This window comes from Miniopterus schreibersii (assembly GCF_964146895.1).
Source record: "Miniopterus schreibersii genome assembly, chromosome: 6".
NCBI classification, from domain to species: domain Eukaryota; kingdom Metazoa; phylum Chordata; class Mammalia; order Chiroptera; family Miniopteridae; genus Miniopterus; species Miniopterus schreibersii.
This window is the reverse complement of record NC_138107.1, coordinates 10047550-10074950: the sequence shown is the minus strand read 5'-3', so window position 1 is coordinate 10074950 and position 27401 is coordinate 10047550. Positions and strand designations below refer to the sequence as shown.

Genomic DNA, 27401 nt, shown 5'->3' with positions numbered 1-27401 from the left:
TAACCTCAGCATTTTTATGTATATATGCATAACCCATGGGCACGGACAAAAGTGTGGTGAAGGCTTGGAGGGGTGGAGGTAGGGATGGGGTGGAGAGGGACAACGGGGGAAAAAAGAGGACCCCTGTAATTCTTTCAATGAACAGAAATTTTTTTAAAAATGTACCTTAATAGAATTAACGTAAACACACTTAAAGTTTTGGACCTTCAGCTCGTAAGTCGTGAAATAATGACTGAAATCTCATTCGATTTTCAACAAAATCCTGCAAGGAACTCAGAGGGCTCGGTTATTCCAAGCTAATAAACAGTGGAACCAAGACTTGAACCTTGGTTTTTGACTAAGTCAGAATTATTTTAATAATTCAGTTCTGTTTAACTTAGACTTTGAGGTTCTCATACTTTCAAAAGAATATCCCCCAATTCTCTTTCCATCAGATTTGAATTTCCTACCAAGTTGCAGCCCTGAGGTATGGGTGGTTACTGAACTTTAACAGTTAAGCAGAAATAAAATTAGGTCACCAAACAACGCATAGAAGCCCCTCTTTGCAGCCGGCGGGTACTTCTGGGTGTGTCTTAGTTTCTGCTCCCCGCAACCGGTCCTCCCTTGGGCGCAAGGCACCTTGGGAGTTGTAGTTCTGTGGCTGGAGGCGCTGACTCACTGACGCACAATCAGCGCAGAACCAACCCGCTCTCCGCACAGCTATTGGCTGGAAGTCGCGGCGGCCCCGCCCCCCCCACCGGCGCCGGAGGCGGTCGCTGGGAGAGGCACCTCGGCCTGGGCGGGGTGTGGGTTCCAGCCGCGTTCTGGGGACCTTCGCCTGTGATACAGCATCGCGGCCATGGCAGAACCGCAGCCCGCGTCCGGCGGCCTTACCGAGCAGGCTGCCCTCGGTTGCTGCTCGGACCCGGACCCCAGCACCAAGGTGGGCCCAAAACCTACTTCTCCTGAGTCGGGGCCCCCATGTGGTGCGGTTGGGGGGGTCCAAAGAGCCAGCCGATTCCCGGGCTCAGCCAGGCCCGGCTCGGACTGGATTCCAACCCCGTTCGGCCGCCTCTGCAGCTCTGCCCGCCTTGGACTGGCCGGATGGGCTGGGGAGAGGGCCAATGGTGTCCAGCGGGGGGATCCGGGAGAGGACCCATTTCTTAAGGTTATTTCCCAGTCTGCAGCCCAACTTGCATGAACTTTTAAATTCTGGGATGGTGAGTGGCGGCGACGGCTGACGCAGAGTCGGACCCGCGGTCTGTGGGTTGCGCGCTCCCGCGGCCGGTGGCCGCGCGGGTCGGAAGGGCGCTGTCTGAAGTCCCCCCGCGGGTCGAAGGTCCGTGCCTCCGGCCCCTCCCCGGCCGCCGCGCCTGCAGCCGCTGCCCCGGCGCCTGGCGTGACTCCCGCGAGCTGGCTCGGTCGGCCCGGGGGTAACCGCGCCCAGAATTTCGCTTTTCCTTGGCTTCGGCTTCTGCCCCGCCTGTGCGTGGTGGCCGGAGGAGAGAGCGCAGCATCTTGGAGCTTAGCTCCCAAAGGAACCTTGGAAATTTCTTCACCGATCGTCTCCTTTCGCCGGGACCCGGTAGGGGAATGAATGACCTGTTGCATCGGGAAGGCTTTCGTCCCTCCCGCTTGCCTCACGTGTCTGCAGGAAGAGTCATTGTAACGAACTCACCGAGGTGCGGTGCTTGCCGGCGTCGGCAAGATTAGACACAGTACTCGCGGGGCTGTACTCCCGGGCACTCAGCAGTGTCAGGACAGCCTTTGTGTACCGATTCAGTGGGCTGGGGGGGTTCTAAATTCCTTAAAGATTGAACGTGCTTTATGCAGCCCTCTGAGAAAGGTGAATGACTTTGGTCCCTGCTTGCTCTTTGCCTTCAGGGTGAAGAGTCATCCACCTGTAATTGCTAAAGCCTTTGACTAATATCTGGTACTTAGGTGAGGCAAAACCTTAGTCACTGCGAAACTAAGGAGAAAGAAAGAAAGGTATATATGTGTACATACACACACACACACAATCTCTCACACTTACTTGTATACCTTCTAATAGTAATACCTAGTTATTTCACAGACTCATTCAGTATAAGTTAATTTCCCAAATAATGGGATTTTATATACTGGGCTAGTAAAAAAAAAAAAAAAAAAAAAAGATTTCAGGGAGATCTTTATAAAATTCAGTACACTTCCTTGCATTCTTAATTTACATTTCTCATAATCTAAATTTCTCTTGGTGATTCGGTGTAGTTATTTTTTGAGATCAGTAGTTTTTGGCCTTTGAGGTACTACTATGTGGGGGACATAAAATGGAATATGTATTAGCAGCTGGCATATATTGAGTGTGCCAGTTCCTGGATTGTTGTCTTTAGTACACTACTTAATTTAATCCTCACAACAACCCTATGAGGCAGGCATAATCATCTCCATTTTACAAATGAGACTCTGGCACATAGGTATTGAGTAATGTGCTCAGGGAGGAGCCCACACTCCCAGCCTCTACCCTATTCGACTTCTGGAGTGCTGATTTCAGTACTAATTTTGGAACTTGACATGAAGGAAATTTAAAAACCTAAATGAATTAAATCTAGCTTGATGACTGATCATCTGCTATATGTAAAGAACATTTGAGGCTACTGGAATGAACAAGATGAAGTCCCTTCACCAAACATAAACCAACTCTAACATACAGTGGAACTGGGAGTAATGTGCTGTTGAAATTAGAAAGCACCCTGGGAGCACAGGAGGTAGAAGTTCTTGAAGGTAGCATCTGTGGTATGGTGTGTGCACAGGATATTTGGAGTCTGAAGAACTACATTTGAATCCCCAGTTCTGTCATTGGCTGCAGTGATTTTAGCAGGGCGCATGGGCTGCTTGTAAAAGCAGCAGAAAGAAAACTACTGTGATGATAAAGTGCATTGGTGTTCTCTAAACTATGAAAAGTGATACAGTTTAAGGTTTATTTCATCTGTGGGGATCAGGGGCTGCTTAAGCAGAAGGTGGGTGTGGGCCCATTCCTTGAAAGATGGATGGGATTCCAATACCACATGGGAGACAGAATTACATGGGGGAGGGCATTCTAGGTGGAGGAAACATCTGAGCAAAAATGTGCTGAGATATCAGAAAGATGCAGTGTGGTGCATGTTCTGGAGAGGTGAGTTATGTGTTTTGGGTTGAAATCGGGTCATCTAAGCGGTGAAGCAGTGGTAGAGAAAGCTAGAATGGTAGGTTGAATCCAGATCATGGAGAAAGCTTTGAGTGTCACATCTAAGGAAGTTGGATTTTATATGGGTAGTGAGGAACCATTCAGGATTTCGAAGCATTCTGTTGAGTAGATTGGAAGGATCCGAGCCTGAGGTGATGAGGACACCTGAAAGTCTCTTTCAGAAAGTGAGATGAGTGATGAGGGCCTGCTTGGAAAAGGAGAGAGCAGCAGTGGTGGCAAGTCCACTCGCCTGTTGATCATTTGCATCTCTGTCATAAAGTCAGACCAAAGAATAGACAGCTGACCATATCCTGGGCAGTCTTACTTGGCTGACTTTCTTCATAAGGCCAAATACTTCTTTTCCCAAGTGGTAATCTGAAAGTCAGTCTTTCTACTGTTTCCATCAGTGTCCTTTGGTACAGTAATTTGGAGTGGTAGGTGTTGGATTTGGGGAAAACTTTCAGGGATGTTGACATTTAAGCTGAGTTTTACCAAATACAAAGGAGGTAGCCAGGTAGAGCTGGGTGCAGGGGTAATGGGAAGAAGGAATGGAAAGGAGGAAGAAAGAAGGGCGATAGCCAGGTGGACGAATGACTGTTTTAGGCAGAGAGAATCACAGTATCTATAAAAGCACAGTGACATCAGAACACTGGTGCAGTGACCTACAGGTAACACAATGAGACTGAAGTTACAGGCAGTGCGAGTTGAGGGGAAGGTGCACAAAACAGCCACTGGGATGCTCAAAGAAATTATGAGCCGTCCCATTATGTTCGCTTGCTTTTCTCACCTTGTAAAGATTTCTACTTGGTAAATATGCTTTATAATATATGTGTTTTATTAGTATATTTGTACATAATTAAATATACATTTATTGGGGGTATATACTTTCTTTGAACTGATAAGGGTATGAAATCCAAAACATTTGAGATGACCAGTGTAGGGGAGTAGTGACAAAAATGAAGTTAGAGAAGTGTGCACCAACCCTGTGTACTTGCTGTTGATGCTTTGCTTTAAAAATTGTGAGGCACCACTGAAGGATGGATTTTCAATCCAGAAATGATACAATTGGGTTTTCATTATACAAAGATCAATCTGGTAGTATTTTAGGAAGATCACTCTGGACTGCATTGTAAGCCTGCAAGAAGCAGAGACCAGGGAGGCTGTTGCAGTCACCCAGGCAGGGAGTAATGAAGCCAGGATCAGGGTAATGATCATTAGAAAGGCAAGGAGAAAGATTCCAGAGGGATTTAATCAGTCAGGGTGATGGGCTGCTTGGACTGGATTATGGAGGAGTAGAGAGGGAGAAATCTACGAAGACTCCAAGTATCTGATTCGAGCTACCAAGGGGTTCTAGTGTTCCCTGATGGCAATATAGGAAGGAGTGTTTATTTTGGCTGTGATGAATTTAATATTTTAACCCAGGTGGAACTGATGAGTCGACTGATGGAGACATCACTCCAGAGCTGAGGTTAGAGGCATGGCCTGGGGAATGCAATTTGGGAGTCAAAAGCAATAGTTGGTAGTGGAAATCCTGGGTGTGTTTTATAGTAATGACAGAAAGAATCATAATAAGCAGAGTAGTTCGCTCTGCGCCAGGCACTGTGCTAGGCGCGTCCATGCGTTACCCCGTTTACTTTTCAACCCAGTCTAACGACATGAAGACTGAGGTTTCAGAACAGTAGTGATTTACTCACAGTAACAGCGGTAGAGTCAGCCTTTAACCCATATTCCTCTGAAGACTTTTTCCCCTCACACTTGGTATTTTTCTCCCTTTGCATGAGATTTGAAAAGCCTCATGATACTGAGGGCTTCTAGGATTTGCCTGTTTCTCTCACCTGTTGTAAGAGTGGTCTGGCAGGTGTGTTTACTAATATCACAGGTAATTTTTAAGCTTAAAAAACATCCCTTCGTGTCTCCTAGCTATTTCTGTCTCCCTTATCTATAGGGAAAGTATCCCTGAAGTATGTCGTTGGCTATTGAATTACTCAGTGGGAAGGAAAGGACCAAATGAAACCAATTTAGATAAGATAGCATGAATGTAAAGGGAGTGGCTGAGTTATTTTCTGGAACATGTGTTACATTTTAGTTTGAGTCAGGGAAGTAACACTAAAAGGAGGAAGGTAGTGAAGAAAAAAGAAATGGTACCATATTGTGCATCAGCCATGTGCCAGCTGTCACATAGTAAAACAACATTGGTCCCCTCAGATACACTTGTATTTCCAGAAGGATCTTTCACTGAAGGCAATTGTGATTTTAAAAAGTCAGGAAAAAACAAAACTATCACTTTTTGTTTTGTAGGAGATAGGACACTAGGGGTAAAGAGTTAAGCCCTTTCCTCTTTGATGATAATCTGACCTTTGGTTAACTCTATTTCCCAGGAAACAATTAAAAATGGTGTTTGTTCCTTGGGAATGTTGTTTATGGTAAAGATACCTCAACTGGTAAATTGCACCTGGAGAGGGAGAATTATAAGAAAAAACTGTGGCTGCAGCCTCACCTATGCCAGCGAAGGCTGAGTGGGGAGCCTGGTCTACCCAACAGGCTGTAATGAGGTGCCCACCTGCCCCTGCCAGGGTGGTATCGGAGAAGACCGAGCAGGGAGCCGGAACTTTCATCTCCTCAGGAAGTGACCAGCTTTCCCCCTGTGCTGTATCAGTGGAGAAACACGGGAATCCTGAAATTCCACCCCAACCCAGCAGTGGAAATATTTTATGACAATTATAAATGAGAGAGTGGAGGGATGTAAAGAGAAGTAAGGTTTCTATACTTTACTCAAACTGATAAATGATGACACCAAGGGACTGTGATAAGTTACTTATACAGGGGTGGACAAAAGTAGGTTAATAATAATAATGCATAATACAGTAATAAATAAATAATAATTCAAGAGTGAACTGTGTTTCATGTACTCACAACTGTAAACCTACTTTTGCCCACCCTCTATATAACAGAAGACCTAGAACAACCACTAAAAACATTATACAAAGAAATACAGGTAAACATACTCAGAAATCAAAATTGAATTATGGAAAAATGTTCCAGTGATCCACAGAAGGGCAAAGGAAAAGATAAATAAAGTGGTCAACTTAAGCCTTAATGTTTCAATAATTACATTCTATGTAAAAATACCAGTTAAGACAGAGATTGGCAGAATAGAGTTAAAAACATGCCCCAGCTTATCCATATATGATGGAATTTATTGTGGTGATCATTTTGCAACATATGTAATAACTTAAGGCATTATGCTGTACACCTTAAACTTATATGGTACTATAGGTCAATTATATCTCAATTACAACGGAAAGAAAAATTAAAACATACCCCAACTGTATGCTGTGTACATGAAACTCCCTTCAATGTAATGATAGAAGCAAGTTAAGTAAAAGGATGGGAAAATATATATTATGTAAACATTAATCAAAAGAAAGCAGGAGTTCCTATATTAATATTAAATAAAATAGACTCCAGAGCAGAGAAAATGATCATAGAGAAGTACATTACATAATGATAAAAGGGTAATCCGAAATGTGTGTGCACCAAACAGCAGAACTGCAAAAACATGTGAAGCAAAAACTGATATAATGGAAAGGAGAAATAGATCCCCAGTTATAATAGACTTCAGTACTCCTCTTTCAACAATGAATAGAGCTAGACAGAAAACTAGCAAGTAGATTGATTCCACAACACCTTCGGCAAACAAGATGCAGTCAACATTTGTAGAACATTCCACCCAGTAATAACAGAATGCATGTTTTTTTCAGGTGCCCAGAGAAAATAATCCAAGATAGACCGTGTCACAGGCCCTAAGACCAACTTTAACAAATTTAAAATAATTGAAACCGTACAGAATGTGTTCTTCTACTACAGTAGAATCGAGCTAGAAATCAGTAGCAGAAACATAAAAGGAAAATCTTCAAACACTTGGAAACTAAATAATACATTTCTGAATAATCCATGGGTCAAAGAGAATTCCAAAGGGAAAAGTTTTAAAAATACATTGAATGAAAATGAAAGAGCAATCTCAGCTAACAGTGCTAAGGGGGAAGTTTATAGCACTTACTGCATACATTAGAAAAGAGGAGAAGTCTCAAATTAGTAATTTAGGTTTCCTCCTCAAAAACCTAGAAAAAGGAAAGCAGATTAACTCAAAAGTAGAAGAAGGGAAATAATAAAGAGTAGAAATCATTGAAAACAGAGAAAATCAATTAAACATAGCTGGCTCTTAGGAAAAAAAACTAGAATTGGTAAACTGTAGCAAGACTGCCCCAAAAAGGAGACACAAATTACCAGCGTCAGGAATGAAATAGGGAATTCCACCTCAGACTGCAGACATCAGAAAGATGATAAGGCAGCGATTTTCAACCTGTGCGCCGCAAGAATTTTTAGAACATGCAATGTTTGACTAGTCAGGGGCACTGACCTCTTTTCCCTTAGATTGGCAGATAAAAAAATGACAACAACAATAAAAATGACGGTGGCCAACACAATAGCCGACTGGTATGAATGAATCAAAATTATACTTTTTTGTCAGATTTGCAAAGTATGCAGAGTTTCCCCCCCAAAATGTATATACACTTTAAGATTTGATGGCTCGATTTTGAAAATGAAATGTATTTTAATAAACACTGCCTTTATAATTGTTCAAAGTGTGTGTATACGTTTTTGAGGGGATACCCTATATAATATATTCCCTAGTATGCTGCAGAATTTTAGTAGTTTATGTGTGCCGTGAGAGGAAAAAGGTTGAAAATCGCTGCAATAAGGGAATACTAAAAACAACTTTATGTACATTAATTAGGCAACTTACATGAAGAGAAACAATTCCTTGAAAAACACAAAACTGTCATAACTTACCCAATATGAAATAAGTAATTTGAATAGCTCTATAATGCAAGGAAGTAAAATTCATAATTTATAATCTTCCAAAAACATATCTCCAGGCCCAGATGATTTCACTGAAAAATTCTTACAAGCATTGAAGAAGAATTGACAGCAATTATACACAGTCCTTTCAAGAAAATTGACGAGAAGGAAACACTTCCCAATTCATTTTATAAAGCTAGTATCACCAAGATACTAAAACCAGGTGAAGACAGGGCAAAAAGAAAAACTACAGACCAATATCCCTCATGAATATAGACATAAAAATATTTGACAAAATATTAACAAATAGAATTCAGCATCTATAAAAGGAATTACACACCTGTGACTCAGTGGAGTTTACTCCAGGTATGGAAAGCTAGTTCTATATTCAAAAATTAGAGTAATTCACCACATTAGGAGGCTAAAGAAGAAAAACATGATCATATTAATTGATGTAGAAAAAGCATTTGACAAAATTCAATACCATTTATGATTAGTTTTTCTTATTTCAGAAAAAATAGGAATGGAAGCGTTTTCCACTTGATAAAGAGCATCTATAAAAGCCTTACAGCTAACGTTATACTGGTGATGGCTTCTTCCTAATTTGGGGGAATGAGGCCCAGGATGTCTGCTCTCACTACTCTTATTCAACATAATGCTAGGAATTCTAGCCAGAGCAGGAAGTCAAGAAAAGGAAATAACAGTCATACAGATTGGAAGGAAGAAATGAAACTGTCCCTAATTGTCTGATGACAAGTCTCTATATAGGAAACCCTGTTGAAATCTACAAAAACCTTAGAACTAATACGTGAGTTCAGGGGGTCACAGGATACAACATAAACATACAAAAATCTATTGTATTTTTTTAAAATATATATCTTCCAATTTCAGAGAGAGAAAAGGAGAGGGAGAAGAGAGAGAGAGAAACATCAATGATGAGAGAGCCATTGATCGGCTGCCTCCTGCACGCCCCCAACTGGGGATCGAGCCCGCAACCCGGGCATGTGCCCTGACCGGGAATCGAACCTCGATCACCTGAATCCTAGGTCAACGCTCAACCGCTGAGCCACGCCCGGCCGGGCTAATTGTATTTCTATATACTAACAAAGGATATGAGCACCAAGATTTAAAATACAATACCATTTGCAATTGCTCAACAAAATTACATACTTAGGTATAAACCTAACAAACGTGTAGGACTTGTATGCTGAAAATCCCCCAGTGCTGATAAATCAAGAAAGATCTACGTAAATGGAGAGACATACTGTGTTCATGGTTGGATGACTCAGCATAGTAAAGATGTTAATTCTCCACAAACTGATACACATGTTTAACACAATCCCTATAAAAACTTATAGGCAGTATTCTAAAATTTGTATGGAAGACAAAGAAACTAGGATCATTTTGGAAAAAATAAAGTGGAAGGAATTACTTTACCTGCTTTTTAAGACTTACTATATAACGACAGTAGTCACTATTCTGTGGTATTGGCAGAAAAGTAAACACAGATCAGTGGAACAGAATGGAGAACCCAGAAATAGGCCCACACTAATATGCCCAACAGATTTTTGACAAAAATAGGAAAGCAGTTTAATGGAGAAAGGATAGCCTTTTCAACAAATGGTGCTGGAGCACTTGGACATCCATAGGTACAAATGAATTTTTTCCTAAGTGTCACATCTTGTACACACACACACACACACACACAGGTCCATTTAGAGGTACTCAAAGGGATGTTGACCCTTTGGTTCACCCCCCTGCCCTGTCTTTATAATTTTGTCAGGGTTATATTGTAGGCACATAGGACATGCACTAGAAACATCCTTGGTTGTACTGTTAAAGTTTTTACACATTAGTTTTGAGTTAATTAAATTTGGAGAATGCTCCCCACCCCCACCCCCCAACCTGATTATTTGTATTATTTTTCTTTTTTATGAGGCAGAGGAACAAACTTTTCTTACCTAGTGGTCATCCCAGAAAACATAAAGATACTTTAGGCATTAAAAACATCTTACATTTGTTGTTCCCAGTTTAAAACAAGGTAAGGGAAAGACAAAGTTAGGAATTGTCCGCCCTGGCTAGTTTGCTCAGTGGTTAGAGCATCGGCCTGCGGACCGAAGGATTCTAGGTTTGATTCCAGCTAAGGGCATGTACCTCATTTGCAGACTCAATCCCCAGCCCTGGTCGGGGTGCGTGAAGGAGGCAACCAATTGATGTGTCTCTCTCACATCAATGTTTCTCTCTCTCTCTCCCCCTCTCTCTCTCTTTCTCCCCCTTCCACTGTCTGAAAAGCAATGGAAAAAATATCTTTGGGCGACAATTAAAAAAAAGAAAGTTAAGAATTGTCTAATGAAGCATAGAGAATATAGTTAATAATATTGTAGTAACTGTGTATTGTGCCAGGTGGGTACAAAACTTATCAGATCACTTTGTAAGTTATATAAATGTCTAACCACTATGCTGTACTCCTGAAATAAGTATAATATTGAATGTCAACTGCGATTGAAAAAAAATTTAAATTAAAAAACTAAAAATAGCCCTGGCTGGTGTGGCTCAATTGGTTGAGCATTGTACTGTGCACTGAAAGGTTGCTGGTTCGATTCCCAGTCAGGGCATATGCCCAGGTTGTGGGTTCGGTCCCCCGTCCAGGTGCATATGGGAGACAACCGATCGATGTTTCTCTCTCACATCAATGTTTCTCTCCCCCTCTCCCTTCTTCTCTCTCTAAAATCAATTAAAAACAATAGCAACACAAAAATAATAACAAAACAGACTCCTCATTGGAGTCTCTGGGGGAAAGTCCTTCTGGACTCCTTCAGGTTATTGGCTGAATTGAGTTCCTTTTGGTTGTAGGACTGAGGTCCTGATTTCTTTGCTGGCTGTCAGCTGGGGGTCATCCTTAACTCCTTGTACATGTGCCCCTACATCTCTGAGATAGCAATGGCACATTGAATCCTCTCAACCTTGGAATCTGACTTCCTCTCCTGCCACACCTCTCTGCTTCCACATTTTTTGCCATCTCTCAGTCTCTTCTGGGTTCCTCTTCAATTTTTTTAAAAAATATATATCTTTATTGATTTCAGAGAGAGGAAGGGAGAGGGAGAGAGAGAATTGAAACATCAGTGATGAGTCATTGATCGGCTGCCTCCTGCACGCCCCTGCTGGGGATCAAGCCCACAACCCAGGCATGTGCCCTGACCAGGAATCGGACCTCGATCTTCTGGATCCTAGGTCGACGCTCAACCACTGAGCCACGCCTGGGTGGGCTCCTCTTCAATTTTTAATGTCTCATTGGATTACATTGAACCCACCCAGATAATCCAGGATATTTTAAGGTCAGCTGATTAGTAACCTTAATTCCATCTACAGAGTTCGTCACAGCAGCAATTAGTGTTTGACAGAATAACCAGGAACATCTTTAAAATGTAGTCCTTTCCTGCAACTACCTCCAGAGACTGCAGTGTATTGGCTGTGCATTGCGTCTGGTGTGAGGGAGACAGCTGTCCCCGTGAGGCCTGCCAGGTAGAGACTTGATTCACTCTATTCACATGAGAACACCATGGCTGTGAAAGGGATCAGCAGCGGCACAGCTTAATTATGAAGCAGCACAGCCTTTCTAACTGCCTGTGGTCGGACCCGTGTTTTGGTCCGAAGCCTGCCTCAAGCAAACATTGCAACTGAGAGAAGCCGTGGTCACTCACGTTCGCTGGGAGAGGGGACTATCTCGGCTGGAACAGGAGTATGAAGCGGAATTGGTTCTGCAGCTTTTATTTCTGTATCACTTCATCGCAGTCGCAGGGCAGCTGTGTAGGTGTATTTGCAGGTATGTTCCGCGGGAGGAACCAAGGTCTAATCGTGAGTGCCAGGCCAGTGCCTGGATGTCAGGAGCGGCTTCTCTCTTTTTCCGCTGTTGGCTGAAACTGAGACTTAGAGGAGTGTAGCACTTGACTGAGAAAAGCTATCCAAATATTCTAGAAATGTAACTTCAGAGCCAGCTGCCTTCTATGTGGTTATAAGCTGTGAATGAAGAATTAAGCTATTACATTCATTAAGATCAGCTTATTAAGATAGTTTTTAGTCTAGTTTCGTTTTCAATGAGCATTTTAATGCTTGCAATAAGAGTAAAATTTGGTTACTTAAAAATTTAGCAAATAGAAACATAATTTCCTAATGATGCTGAATGAATCAAGTATACTTGTATTTTGTATGATGTGAGTCATGGGGAGAGATGTCTTTGTGGCTGTGAAGGGAGAGGTCATAATTTTCAGGCATGTCTTGTCAAGTCCTTGGGTATGACAAGAATAAAAATGTTAGGAGGCGCAAACATAGTTAACAGGCTCATGGTCTGGAAGACATCTGTGGTAGAAGACCTGAGCTTAGCATCAGGAAGTTGGGACAATTAATTTAATCACCCTCAATATGTTTCTCATCTATTAAATGGGATATAAATACCTCATAGTTAAGTACCTAATGAAGTTAAATCCCCTAATGATGCCAGACCCCCTAGGCAAATTATTAATGCTAATAATAATCTTAACTCCATGGGTTATATGCTCTCCCCTTTTATCAGGCAAATCAATCCTTTTGTTTCCTGATTTTTAAATTGGACATTTTCACAATGGTGTTAGAGACAGTAAGTTTTTACCCTTTTAGTTACTTAGGAGTTTAGAATCTTGTAACTCCTTGCTATGATTCCCAATATATAGTTCTGTAAGGGCACTTATGCATTCATTCAACAAATTTTACAGTGATTGGACTCTGTAATGTTGCTGTCTTAGTTTGGGACACCCAAAAGCAGACTGGAGATAAGGGTTTGGTTCTCAGTAGTTTCTTTGGGAGGTAGTTAAAGCAATCTCTGGAGTGGGGAACAGAGGCGATACAAAGTGTGTAAGAGTGAGGGCATTTGGGTTCCGTCTTGCTGGGACGCCTCCGAGAGACTGGAACCTGCCTCAGAATTGTCCCACTAAGGGGCAAGAAAGCCAGGTTTTTTATCCGTTATTGGTTGAGGGTCATTCCTGGGGTGTAAACTCCCTGGTACTTGTGTCCTGCTCCACCCTTCTGACCAGAAAATACCTTTGGGCAGAGAGCCCAAGTTTTAGGTATTTTCTGGTCACAAGTTTCCCGGTGATTCCATGGTAGGCAGAAGGAACAAAGTTTTCTTCTTAAACATTATGTTACAGTGGTAGACTGTTTGCATCTTGTTATAGAAAGCATAGTTAATGTTGAGAACAAGTGGTAAAACTGAAAGGTATTTAATATATACTGTTTCTCCTTAGGATTTTCTGTTGCAGCAGACCATGCTGCGAATTAAGGATCCTAAGAAGTCTTTGGATTTTTATACTAGAGTTCTTGGAATGACGTAAGTAAACTGTTTATTGGGGCCTGTAATTTTTAAATACATAGCTTTGCAAATATAGGGAATGTTTTCAGATCTATTTTTAAAAATGGGTGAAAGTTTGCTTCATAAGTCACAAAAGTCCTTGTCGCCAGCAGTCTGGCACTAGGCTTCCCTGGCCAGGGCTTCTGGCAAGTTCCTCTCTATCCCAGCCAGGCTCACTGGGCAGCGGGACACCAGTACTTGTATTTTCTCCAACTCCCTTCTCTCTGAGAGCTGCCAGTAAAATCCGTAGTGTGTCTTAGACCCTTTGGATGCTATAACCACTTTTAGACATAAAGACATATATCTTAGAAAATGAATGAGTTTATCTAAAACTGGCCACCTGTCCCATTTTTATAGGATGTGTTTTCTTTTGCTAAACAGGTAATATCCACTGATCTTGTAATTCTTAAAGTGTATTTATTTTTATTTTTCAAATTATAAGAGAAAATTTATGTAGAACATTATAGAGGTAGCAGTAGTGAGCCAGCTGGGCTGTGTAGGCTTGGGAAACGAGTTACAGAGGCCGGGGAAGGCCCTTGGAGCTGGGTGGGGAGCGGGGGACAGGAAAGGCTCGGCGTGCTCCCAAGAGGGAGAGCGCCTGTTTATTTTTCTTGATTTGAGGTTTTCTGTTTGCTTTTGATAATACAGATAAAGAGTAAAATGATCTTTACTGCATAGATAATCTATTGACATTGAGAGAAAAGTTTAGGTAATACAGTATATGTCTGTTTAGAAAATCCAACCAATTCAGAAAAATACAAAATGAAAAGTAATAAGCTCCCTCTCCCAGTTCTTCTCCCGAAAGATAACTGCTGTAAACAATTTTTGTAATTTTTTTCAGAAAAAGTATTTTGCATATATTCATGGCATATGTAAAGGACAGAATGAAAACTGCACACTTGCCGTGTGCAGGCGTCTTACAGGGTATTCCATTCCCTCTTCAGAGCAGGCCTGTAAGGTCGCTGCCCTTTACACATGAAGGAAGAAAGCAAAGCTTAACCATTAAGCTACTGGCCCAAATTTGAAGCCGGGTCTGACTGACTCCAGGGTTGACCTTGTTTTTCAAAGCCCCCAAGCCGTTGTTCTGAGAGAGGCGCTCAGCTGAGAAAGCAGGTTTCAGCTGGCGAGAGCCGCACTCCCACCCTTGGTCTGCAGGGCCTGAGGTCTGCGTCGGGGCAGAGGCCGCGTCTTGATTGCGGTGCTTGATTCTCTGTTATAAACAGACACGTAGAGTAAATCTGATAAGTCAGGGCAGGGATTTCGGTGCGCCACGGCATGTTGCACGGCAGAGGTAATGAAAAGATTCGGAGAACTCTGGAAACTTTTCACTTGCTGTGCTTCAGTCATTCCCTCCTTGGATTATAAATGAGGCCGCCTTGGAGCATTTAACCCTCCGGAGTCCGAGGGGCGCGGCGCTGGACGCACCCTCCTTCGACCCGACTCCTTGCAAAAGACTCTCATGCTCCAAACTCGCTTTATAGGCCGTAACTTCAGTTGTCTTTAAAACTTCAGGACTAGCCATCTTCTACCCTTCCTCTCCTGTCAGACTCCTTTTCCACTGACTTTCCTCGCGGACTACAGAGAAGCTTGTCTTCTCTATTGGAGGAGAGTCCTTGCCCTGCCCCGGCTCCTTCCCACCTCGCCCAGCCCTGCAAGGGGACCGAGCTCTGTGAGTGCTCCCTCCCCTTCGCTCCCAGTCCAGCGCTGCCCCAGGACCTTCCCATGCCTGGTCACCTGTTCTCAGTCTCACTCCTGGTTGGCCTTCCTGCAGGTTTTGATGCTGTTAACCGCTTAACTGCTGACATTCACACCTTCTGTGATAGTAATCTGTCCTTTCTTCTTTCTTACCTTGTATCTTCAATATTTTTCCTAGAAGTTTTGGCTTAGTAAGAAGTTAATGCATTTATTTATTTATTTTCTCTTTTTTATTTTTATTTTTTAATTTAAATTTTATTTTTCAATTACAGTTTACATTTAATGTTGTTTGTATTAGTTTCAGATGTCCAGTCCAGGTTAGTGGTTAGAAAGTCATATACTATCAGTGCATTTATTTTTTTAACTGAATGTCATATATCTGAAAGGACAATTTAGTAATACATTGTATTTTTCACTGAAAATAACATTTTCTTTTGAAGATACCTTTTGCCATTTATAAACAAGTACCATAATTCCAGCTAAGTGTCATTATATTTGAAGAATTAATGATATTTGAAGAATTGACAAATTATAAAAGTTTGCTTTTTAAAATTTTTTTTTATTTCACTGATATTTACAGATGAATAGGTTGGGGTTTTTTTTTTAATCATCACCCGAGGTCATATTTTTTTAATTATTATTGATTTTAGAAGGAGGGAGGGGGAGAGGAAGAGAGAGAAAAAGACATCAATGTGAGAGAGAATCTATCGGCTGCCTCCTGTAGGCACCCCGACTAGGGATCGAACCCAAAACCTAGATGTGTGCCCTGACAGGGAATCGAACCAGGACTGGTGCACAGGATGACACTCCAACCAACTGAGCCACACTGGCCAGGGCTGAATAGTTTTTTTTTTAAATGAGATCTTTTTCATTGGTTTACCCTGCTTTTTCTATCAAAATGGCCTCACTAAACTCATGTCTTATTCTTAGTAGAACTTGAAAATTGTTATGTTGATTTTAGTATGAATCGACCTCTCCTGTTGTTAATTAATTCTGGCTTGTTGTTTAATTTCAGGCTACTCCAAAAATTAGATTTTCCCACTATGAAATTTTCACTCTATTTCTTGGCTTATGAGGATAAAAATGACATCCCAAAAGATAAAGATGAAAAAGTAGCATGGGTGTTTTCCAGGAAAGCTACGCTTGAACTGACACAGTAAGTATGAGTTTTCAGCTTTGTATATGTTCTGCACTTTTTACAAGCTTTTTTTTCTTATACCTTTTTTCCTTACCAGCTTAATTCAAACCTGGCCGACCTAAACGGCATTTATAACAGTATGTTGGAGTGTTGTTCATGGATCCTTAGTCTTTGCGTTGTTCTTGTGGCAGAGGTAGGACAAGTGAGGTCACTTGCTTTCTACATAGAGGATCTAAGACCGAAATGGCCAGGTATTTGCCAAACTATATCTAACAAATGTTTAGGTACCACAACTAAGTCTTCATAAAATGTTGAAGTAGGTTTCTCCCTTCTCTTTATTCCATATGTTGTTTCTGTGCTCTCTTTAACAACCGGTGAACAACAGTGTTTGTTTCAGGGTGTATGATTTAGTGTGTCCCTGGTTGAAAACAGCTCTGGAATCAGACAGACCTAGACATGAGTCTTGACTCTGACAATAGCTCTGCGACCCTGAACAAGTTATGTCACTTCCTTAAGTGACAGCCTCATTTATAAAATGGAGAGACTCAAGTATGGCCCATGGAGCTGTTGTGAGGATTTAATCAGCACAATAAACATTAGGTGCTTTTGTTACTGTTATCTAGATGCCTTGTTTACTCTTCGTAGTCTAGTTAAAATCACACTTTCCTTGTTTGCTCTTTCCCTAGTTGAAAACTTAACATTTACAATAGCAGAGATTAGACCAAGTATAGTAAGTAATATATTTACGTACGTTACATGCATATATATATATGCTAAGGTTTTAAAGACAGATTGCTGCAACTCTTTTCAGAATATCTGTTCTCCAGGTCAGTTGTAATCGTGTTTCCCCTCCCTTTATAGCAACTGGGGCACTGAGGATGACGAGACCCAGAGCTACCACAGTGGCAACTCAGACCCTCGAGGATTTGGTATGTTTCCCTGTTTGCATGTAATGTATATGGGTTTGTGTGCTTTTTGCATTGTGTACCTATTTATGATTGTAACAAATCTAAGACTTAATTTATTAGGAGTATGGTTATTTTTATTTGCACAAATAATTTTATTTAGGGGCTGTTTAATCTCATAGCCTCAGTCTAAACTTTATATCTCTCTCAGAGTGATTTTATTTTTCAATGTGTGTGTTATATTTCCAGTAGACTTTTTAATTTAAAAAAACAAAAACTATGCTTAATAATAATCTTGGTTTTTGCTAACATACACTTCTGCCTTGAACTATAAAATCTTTCAGTAGAGATAACGGCATTACAGGCTTAAATTGGCTGCTATATAGTCAGTGTCAACCATGAACCTATTAAGTATGACTAAATCATTATACCCAGCCAGTTACACTTAGGTTCTTTTTTTAAAATTTTTATTTATTTATTGATTTGAGAGAGAGAAACATTGATTTTGTTGTTCCAGCCATTTATGCATTCATTGGTTGCTTCTTGTCTGTGCCCTGACCAGGGATCAACCCCACCACCTTGGTATATGGCAGGGGTGGGGAATGTCCGGCCCGTGGGCCATATACACAGCCCGAGAAGACATTTGGTCAGGTCCTGCAAAGGCAACCACAAGCAGGACTCGAAATTCAATAAATCTAGGAGCTCTTTTCATAGCTAATTTTTAAGTTGATAATTTTTATGGCCCGACAATGATGTTATAAATACCCAAATGGTCCTTGGCAAAAAAAATGGTTCCCTACCCCTAGTGTATGGGACCAATGCTCTAATCAGCTGAGCCACGGGCCAGGGCTAGACTTAGATTCTTGTTAATACAGGGTGGGGCAAAAGCAGGTTTACAGTTGTATGTGAAACACAGAGTTTATTCTTGAATGATTATTATTTACTGTATTATTTTCCATATAAACAACTGTAAACCTAACGTTTGCCCCATCCTGTATATTATAGTTTTTGAACCTACTTGGTTCAGTCTGATTTTGGATGCCTTTTGTTATGAAATATGCTAGTTTTGGAAGCCACTTGTGGCACTTGGCTACCCTGCTGTAATGATGTCTTCCTTTTCTCTGCCTTGTTTTGGGGGTGCCACCTAAGGTCACATTGGAATTGCTGTTCCTGACGTACATGGTGCTTGCAAAAGATTTGAAGAACTGGGCGTCAAGTTTGTGAAGAAACCTGATGATGGTGAGTCTGCTCTTCGTTTTCTTCGGGCCTCTCTTTAGTTACAGAACATTTCCTGAGTGCCCACGGGGAAGGCACTGTTGTAGTAAAACCGTTTGGTTGCAAGGAAGTTGGAAGAAGTCTACTTCAGTCAGTTTAAGGAAAGGAGGGAGATTATTGGAAGAATACCTGCTTATTTTAAAGAACTGAAAGCCAGAGGGGTAGGGTGGTTTCACGAGGGACTAGACACAGGATATGGGGAGCCATCAAAGACCTAGGCTCCTCACCCCCCCTCCAGCCCCACCACATTCTCTCATCGGCCACCAGCTCTCACTATCTCGGGTGTTATCTAGTCACCCCAAAGTAAGTTCCTTAAAGTCTGTGTATACTGATATTAATATAACTGTACAAAATCTCTTCAGTTCATAACTGCCTGGTGTCCTTTCTTCATCTTTTACAACCTTTACATGTCCTATGTTTTATACCTGTCTCTTGAAATAGTATATATCTGGACTTTGTTGGATTTACATGTATTATAATTTATTTTACTTAAATCTGTTTCTGCCATCATAATTTATTATTTCAGTTTTCATTTTAATCCTTTCTCTTTTTTTTCAATTAAAGGATTTGATATCCAAATATCTTCTTCAATAGGAAAAGAACTTTCTCCCTTCTACCCCCGTCATGTTACTGTTGCCCAGACTGGGATATTATTCATTTTTTCAAAAAGATAATATAGACTGTATCAAGGTATTTGATCACCCTTTCTCCATACATCTCTTACAGCATTTTTTAGATTTTTCTGTCCCTTTATTAAGTACCTCAACCCAAACTGCTTTCAAAGGGTTTGTGAGACAAACTTTTGAGGCTGTATGCCTGGGAACCATGCCTTTATACACGAATGGCAGTTTTGTTGAATATAAAACTTTAGATTTATTTTTCTTCAGTCTTGGAAATAGAACTCCATTGTCTTAGTTTCTCATCCAGTCTTGCAGTTGGAAATCTGTCTGATTTGTGTTTTGATTTTTTAAAAATTTATTGATTTTTAGAAAGAAAAGGGGGGAGGAGAGAGAGAGAGAAACATTGCTTTATTGCTCCACTTATTTATACATTTGTTGGTTGCTTTTTGTATGTGCTGTGACCGTGGATTGAACCCACAACCTTGGTGTATCGGGATGATGCTCTAACCAGTTGAGCTACCCGGCCAGGGCTGATTTGTATTCCTTTGTATATTCTGTTTTGTTCTGGAAGCTTTTTAAATTTGTTATTTCTTTGTCCTTGCCTTCTTTCTAGGACATTTCCGCAAACTGTCATACCAGTTGTTAGGGTTTGGGCTGGTGACTGGAGCTGTGAGAGAGTACACAACTAAGAAAAGAGATACAGCGAGGAAATGTATTTTACTTTCCGAAGGAGGAAAGGGCCGGACATTGATGGGATCAGCGAGGCGGCAGAGAAAGTGGCTGGCCTGGAAAGGACAGGCTGTTGCTAAGCGACAAGGGAGGGCGGGCTCCTGTGAAGTTAGCCAGATGCTGGGAGTTGTCCTGAAAAGTTAGTTTGTTTGCTTTCCAGAAGACAGTCAGGCAGATGCACTGAGGAGGTGGCCTATCAGAATTTTCCACATCTGTACAACAAGCTTAGAACAAGAGTTATAAAGAGTTCAGCGGGAGAGGCTTGTCTGAAAGGCGGGGGAAGGAACTTTCTACTAGCTAGAGACTTCTTAGTGCAGATTATCCAGGAGTGGTTAAAACGGGGGTGGGGGGGGGAACTGTTTGAATCAGAAGAGCCAACAATCTCGGGGTTTAATTACCAGGTGCTTCTCATACATTGTGGAAAAACCATAACAAAGAAAAGGAGAGGCCTGTTTTCTGTCCTTACGCCAGCTAGCTAATTTTTCTTCAAATGCATCTCTTCTGATATTCATCTTTTGTGGTTCTCACCTATTGTGTTATTTCAGCTATTATAATTTTGCTTCCTGAGTTTGATTGGCTCCTTTAACTTTTCTTGTGCTTGTTTCATACTGGTTATATATCATATTCCTCACTTTTACAGGTTTAAATCTTTCTTGGTCCATCAGTCTAATATTTGTTTTTCTGTTTGAATCTATAACCTGTTGTTTTATGGTTATGTTCCTCAAATTCTTGTTATTTTTGTCTCAGAGGGCATTTTTTTACTGCAACTATTAGCTATTCCAGTCCATCAGGCAATGAGAATGGGGGAAGGCCAGATTCAGTCCTTACAACACAGGGATCTCAGGAAGATGGGCTGGGCAGAGATCCCTAGGCACCTGAAAATGAGAATTAAACACTTCACATTCCCAGAACAAGTCTTTGGCTGAGATCTTTCCTCTTTGTCCCTCATGTATTAGTAGGAGACATTCCTGAGATTGCCATCCCCTAACCTGGTTGTGTGGAAAGTGAAGGCTGGAGGAGATCAGTCGGTTCCCACATGTCTTTCTCAGTCCCCGCAGGCTTTTGTAGTGTCCTTTTATACTCCTGAGGACGTCTGAACCAGTAGCACGAACCCTCTTCCACTCTCCCCACTCCCCCAGTGTGAGGGTGGGTCCTGATACCCAAGGCACCAGCAAGGGCCAAACTAACAAAACTCCTGTTTATTCTCCCGCAGCTATGATGGACTGTCTTCTGGTCCAGGCCAAAAGTACCCCTTTCCACATAGTCTCTGTTAAAACAGTCATCCCACCCCATCCCCACAGTTCCTCTGCCAACCGTCACCCAAGCGGTTCTTACTTTTTTTTTTCCACTTGCCATCTGTGTTCCTCTGGGGTTGATCTTGGGGAAAGGAACCAGGGCTAGGAGTCAATTAATTCAGCATCTTGGTCCTGTAATACATTTCTGAGGTCACATTTTCCCATTTAAGCAAACAGCTCTACTGCTAGACCTACTAGCCTTTCAGTCCCAGTTATGAATTCCTGTGAGAAAGAACCTGAGTGGCAGACCTTGGGTTACACAGCATGGTCTTGACAGGGTTTGTATGACTCAAGCCTGTGCGCCTTTTGGCTGTGAGTAAGCCATGCCACCTATTCCCTCGAGCAGCCCCTTATTTTCTTCTTCTTTAAAGTAAGACAATTTCTGCCCTGGCCAGTGTGGTTAAGTGGTTAGAGCATTGGCCCTTGCATTGAAGGGTCTTGGGTTCGATTCCCAGTCAAGGGCATGTAACTGGGTTGCAGGTTTGATCCCCGGCCCCGTCAGGCTGTGTCCAGGAGGCAACTAATTGATGTGTCTCTCACATCAGTGTTTCTCTCTCTCTCTCCCTCTCCCCCTCCCTCCCCTCCACTCTCTCTGAAAATCAGTGGGAAAAAATCCCCTTATTTTTATTTATTTATTTAAATAAATAAATAAATAAATAAATAAAAATAAGACAATTTCTGTAACTACTCAGCTGGTAGCATGAAGTGATATTGTGAAAATGAAGGAATCACCTGATACCTAAAAGATGTAGCCTGTCCCACAGTTTTTAGAGTTGGTTTCCAGCTATGTGTAGAAGATAGAATATTAGTCATTGTGAAAAACATGCATTTGGGCAACACTGACAACAGGATTTTTAAAAATTAATACTATAAACAAAATGATATGCTTTATTGAAATGCAAATTAAAATTTGAATAAAAATATATTTAAATTTTTTTAGGTTTTTTTTTTAAGTCTTTCTAATAATGAACATCATTTCATTTTACAGGTAAAATGAAAGGCCTGGCATTTATTCAAGATCCTGATGGCTACTGGATTGAAATTTTGAATCCTAACAAAATGATAACTATTATTTAGTTCTGTGAGAACACTACTTTGAGATTTCAGTGAAGACACTGTGGGGGGTAAAAAAGGGAACCAGTGAGATTGGAGATTTTCAGATAACAGAGGCCTGGAGGACTGGTGGCCTGATGGTTCACTGTCCCCATTCACATTTTTCTTAAGTCCATTTCCCTTCCGGTTTCAGCTGTTTTTCCCCTACCTGTTCAGTCACTAGTTTTGAAGTAGAGCTTTGTCTTGTGTCCTTGAGTGTGGTTGTATAACATTCGTTATTTAGGTAATAATTAGGACAGTTCCCTTAAGAGGCTGCATTTGCCTTCCCCCTCCCAGCTATGGCTTCTCTACAAGTCTGCCTTTGAATCATCATTTTAAAAAAAAAAAGAAAAAAACATTTAAAGTGTTTTTGTTGTGGTTACCTTCTGGGGTTTCAGTTCCTCAGAAATAACGTTTCACAGTGGAGAGTAAAGAACACTGAACAAAAATGAAGCTTTATGTGCACTTCACATAGTATAAAGTGTTTATTTTACAAAAGAGAGGGCTTTGTCGGGAGCGGTTCAGAATCATGCCGAGGAGGATGTGGACGGAAAAGCTAATTCCTTCTTGTGTATAAAATGCTTTCAAAGTTCAAGGACTAACCTCTTTATTTTGGGCCGGGGGTGCAGACACGGGATCAGGCTGTCACATGCCTCATGTTTAACCCCCCGCCTTCCTGTGCGGGAAAACAGGCTGGACTGTAAAATAACTAACGAGCGGAAGGCAATACAAGGGCTCAGGAACTCACGGTCCCGTCGTCATTTGCAGCATTTAGGTCGAAACTCATAAATCGTGCCTCCCAGCGCCCGCCCGCCCGGCTCGGTCCTAAAGCCTTCAGCAAGGTGGCACTGGCCTCCGCCCTCGGCCTGGGGCTCTGTGTGCCCGGTGCTTGCTACTTGGGAAGAGCCCCTACCCCAGGTCTTCCAGAGGCGGCAGTCATTTAGGATGGATTATGACCAGTGAACCCAGAAATCAGCTCAGTGGTCTTCCCTGCCGTGATTGACATTTGATGGCTTTAAACCAAACTGATTCTGAAAATCTCCCAAGGCCCAGAGAGGAAGAGCATCGGGTTGGTGGTTCTCTGTAGGCTGCAGTGGAGGGTCTTTGGGTCGGGTGGGCCATGCCAGCCGTGCTCCCGCTGCAAGAAGCACTTGACATTTCCTTTTTGGATGGAATGGATTTATGTGAGCAACTTAAGTAGCAATACTTACAGACTGAAATAAAATAAATATTTAAATGAGACTGTGTTTAATTTGTAAACTGTCCAGCATGCTCTTTCTTAAAAGGAGAAAGGCTGCCTCGGGGAGTACCGCAAGGGTTCGGGGGCTTGCAGGCTCATTCGGAACTGGGCATAGGTGCGAGTCTGTATGTCCTGCAAAGCAGATCGTGTCTGTGGATGGGAGGTGTGGGAAAGGTGGGAAGAGGAAAGTAAGGAATAAAGGGCTGGGGGAGGAAGAGGTCCGAGAACGGCCATGTGTCAAAGGTGAGTTGTGGGAACCAATGAAGACCAGTTTCACACACGGGGTATAGAATTGTCAAATGGGAGGGTCATGAGATTCATAAATTCAGTCATTTAAACCTTATTTCCACAGCAGAAGCCTTCTCTACTTGCGAAGTAAGACCTGTCAAAAGATAGCCCTTGCTTGTTCCTTAAATTCATCCTTACATGCACTGAAAAAAGGCCTATTGTATTTTCAAGCTTTGCTAGGAATTAGGACAATTCACTTACTTCCAAATTAGCTTACCCAAGAAGTGGCGATACGAAAGGGTGACCCCAGGAAGTTTCCACAGGCGGTGTGGGTTAGGAGCTGCTGGCTGAGAGGCGCCTGGCTCCCTGCGCAGCGCTCTAACCGGGGCTGCGCACAGTGCACGTTAAGTACTTGCAGAGCAAGCTGCTAGGGAAGAGGGTTGCTTGTTAGGAGGCTTGCTGCTGGCCGTGAGACCCAGCTTTACCAAGTGGAACAAGCACTTCAGGGTTCTGGAGTGGGCGGTAGAGGGTTCAGGATACCAAGAACCTCGGTTTCCTTCCATCTTCCCCAGCCTTTCAGCGGTTCCTTCTGGGGCTAATAATGCTCGTGATCAAAGATGCCAACCATGCCAGGAGTCATGTATAAACCAACAGTGTCCAGTGAAAGGAGCCTTTTGATCCTCAGCAGAATCCCTCATGTCTCATCAGAAACGGGCCACTTGCCCGTCTCTAATCACTGGCAAAGGGGATGAGACCACCAACTTAAATGAATTATATTTACCCAAGTTGCCTGCGTGAAGGCAGACACCAAGTCAAAACTGCGGCGGCCAGAAGGGGGGTGCAAGTAAGGGCGGCTGAGTGGGCAGAACAAGAAGCTGCAAGGCTGAGACGAAATCTCGAGGACCTGGCTGGTGCAGGGTGCTGTAAGAAATAAAGCACCCCCGCCCTCCGAGCTCCGTCCAGGATTGTGGTTCTCAGACTTAGCAGACCCTTTTTATCATGACATCAGAACATTGTAACATCTATCACACCCACTGTCCTAAAGTGAAATATGTGCAACTTCCCTATACACACGGTTTCAAAAAGGGTCAATCCAATGCCTTTATTGTCATATAAAGGAGAAATGAAATCAATTTCTAATAAGACGTTTCAATATGTAAATGCTCAGATGCTACTACACTAGAAAACAGTGACGTAGTCAGGTGCTTACTCCTAAGTATGGAAGAGGTGAAATTGGTCAATAGAGTACTGTTTACACTATTTGATGTCTTAAAATAAAGACTGAATTCATGATTCATGAAGAGCTATAATGTTACAACTTTAAATGAATACTGATAACAGGTGTTGTCATTTTGTAAAATGGTGATCAATTCTGGCTAAAATTTTGAATAAAAGAATAATACACCTGCTTATAGGATAGATTTGTCCCTGGTGAATAGTAATGTTTTATATGTACGAATAAGTAAAATAGAAGTTACAGGCTCAGATAATAAAAGCAGGCTTTGCAATTTTAAAAAATTGTAATATAATTGACATACAATATCGTATAAGTTTAAGGTATACAGTGTGTTGATTTGATACTTATATACTGGAAAATGATGATCACCACAGCATAAGCTAACACCTCTATCGTGTCACATAATCATTTCTTTTTTGTGGTGGGACAGTGAAGAGCTAGTCTCCTAGCAGGTTTTAAGTTTATAACCCAGTGTTGACTAAACACTATGCTGTGCATTAGGTCTCCAGGACTTATTTATCTACTAGTTCTAAATTTGTATTTTACAATTTTTAAAAAATATGTAGAATAGTTTTAGAATTATAGAAATGTTGTAAAAATAGCACAGAGGTGTTCCCATATACCCCATACCCAGTTTACCTTATTTTAAAAGATTAGAATGGCACATATGTCACCACTAATGAACCTGTATTGATACATTATTATTAACTAAAGTCTATACTTTATTCAGATTTTCTTAGTTTTACCTACTTTTTCTGTTACAGGATCCTACATTACATTAGTCTTCATGTCTTCTCAGGTTCCTTTAGAATGTGATAGTTTTTCAGACTTTCCTTGTTTTTGGTAACTAACAGTTTTGAGGAGTACCAGTCAAATACTTTGTGGAGTGTTTCTCAGTTGGGGTTTTCTGAATTTTTTCTCATGATGAAACTGGGGTTATGGGTTTTCAGGAGGAAGACCAGAGCAGTCAAGTGCCCTTCTCATCACGTCGAATGCACATATTATCATCATGATGTGTCACTGATACTGTTAACCCTGACCACCTGGCTGCAGTGCTGTCAGGTCTCTCCACCCTAAAGTTACCCTCCTCCCACCCCGTTTTCTACTGTGATCTTAGGAAGGAAATGGTATGTGAAGCCCACACTTAAGGTGTGGGGAGTTATGGTCCTCCTCGAGGGGGAAAGCGGCTTTTTACCTAAATGAATACTCATGGAGACTTTACAAAGTTGCGCAGGTCGTTACAGGAAATCTCATATCCCTGCCTCTCATCCACTAAATATCAGTATTGAAACCCAACCAAAAATGCCGCACAAGTTTCCAAAACAACCCCTAGGGGTCAGTACTGCCCTGTTGAGAACCACTGGTCTAAGATATCCAATTCTCATTTCTCTAGAGTGTGAACTTAAAGCATTTACAAAATCGAGTGCAGAATTCATAGTTTGATGTGTTCCTTCTTATAAACACATTTTTGTTCCGTAATTCAGCTGCAAGTTATTTTAGCTATTTGCAGTCCTTTAAAATGTTCTACTTTCCTTTTACATAAACTCATTATTTCATTATATTACATATTTATAATTATGAGGATAACTGGCTTGAACGTGTTAGTAACAGAGACAACTGACTTGTAAGCACATAACCCTGGGGAAGCAGAAGTGCATGGGTGTCCTAGAGAGTAGCCAGCTAGTGATAATTATTCAGCCTGCAGGCATCGCTTCTTTACTGAGGAAATGATGAGTCGGGTTCATCCAATAAGTAGTGAAGTGGGAATTGGTTAAAATAATTTTTACTGAAAATGCATCAATTTGAGTCCTATCAATATTAGCAAAGATTGTAGAAGATTTTTAAATGCATCAATTTGAGTTATCAATCTTAGAAAAGGTTATAGAAGGTTTTTTAAATGCTAATATCTAGGACTGCTGTAGTAATGAAATAGGCACTTTTATAGACATCCAAACTATCGATAAACCAATTTTGCAATAGGTTTCAAGAGTCATTACAGACTTTAAAATTTTCATATCCTTTTATCTGGTATTATTGTTATGTTCTGGGAATTGTTTCCTAGAAAATAATCAGATTTTAGTTTTAAAATTATGTCCAATTTGTTGCTCCCATCATTATTCATAATAGAAAAAATTAGAAACAGCTTAAATATCTAAAAATGGGGACATAAATTAACTATTATAACACCCATATGTGGTAGAAAATTTTCTAGTGTCCCCAAAAATGTATATGCACTTTGAATGATTATAAAGTCAGTGTTTATTAACATACAGTTCATTTTCAAAATTTGAAACAATCTGCAGAAATGAATAATTTTTGTCAATGCCAGTTTTCAAACTGATGACCTACCTTCCTCATCCAGGCACCACTGATACCTTGGAGCAATGGAATCACAAACACCAAGAATGATTTCATTCAGTATTTGCACGTCCTCAATTCATAGACTGTTGCAGGTTTTGCACCGTAAGTTTATCTTTTATGTTTCCCCATTAAAAAAGTCTAGGATAAATTTTGTTTGTTCAA

At 41.3% G+C, this 27401-nt stretch overlaps 1 protein-coding gene across 1 annotated transcript; it reads left to right on the top strand.

Annotated features, from left to right (window-relative positions):
* Positions 1–733: 733 nt before the first annotated feature.
* On the top strand, positions 734–23415 carry GLO1 (glyoxalase I). Its single transcript, XM_081141590.1, has 6 exons — positions 734–922; positions 13321–13403; positions 16135–16275; positions 17119–17186; positions 18312–18401; positions 22070–23415. The coding sequence occupies exons 1-6, from the start codon at positions 839–841 to the stop codon at positions 22156–22158; spliced, it is 555 nt and encodes a 184-aa protein (XP_080997716.1). The 5' UTR covers positions 734–838; the 3' UTR covers positions 22159–23415.
* The last annotated feature ends 3986 nt before the right edge of the window (positions 23416–27401 follow it).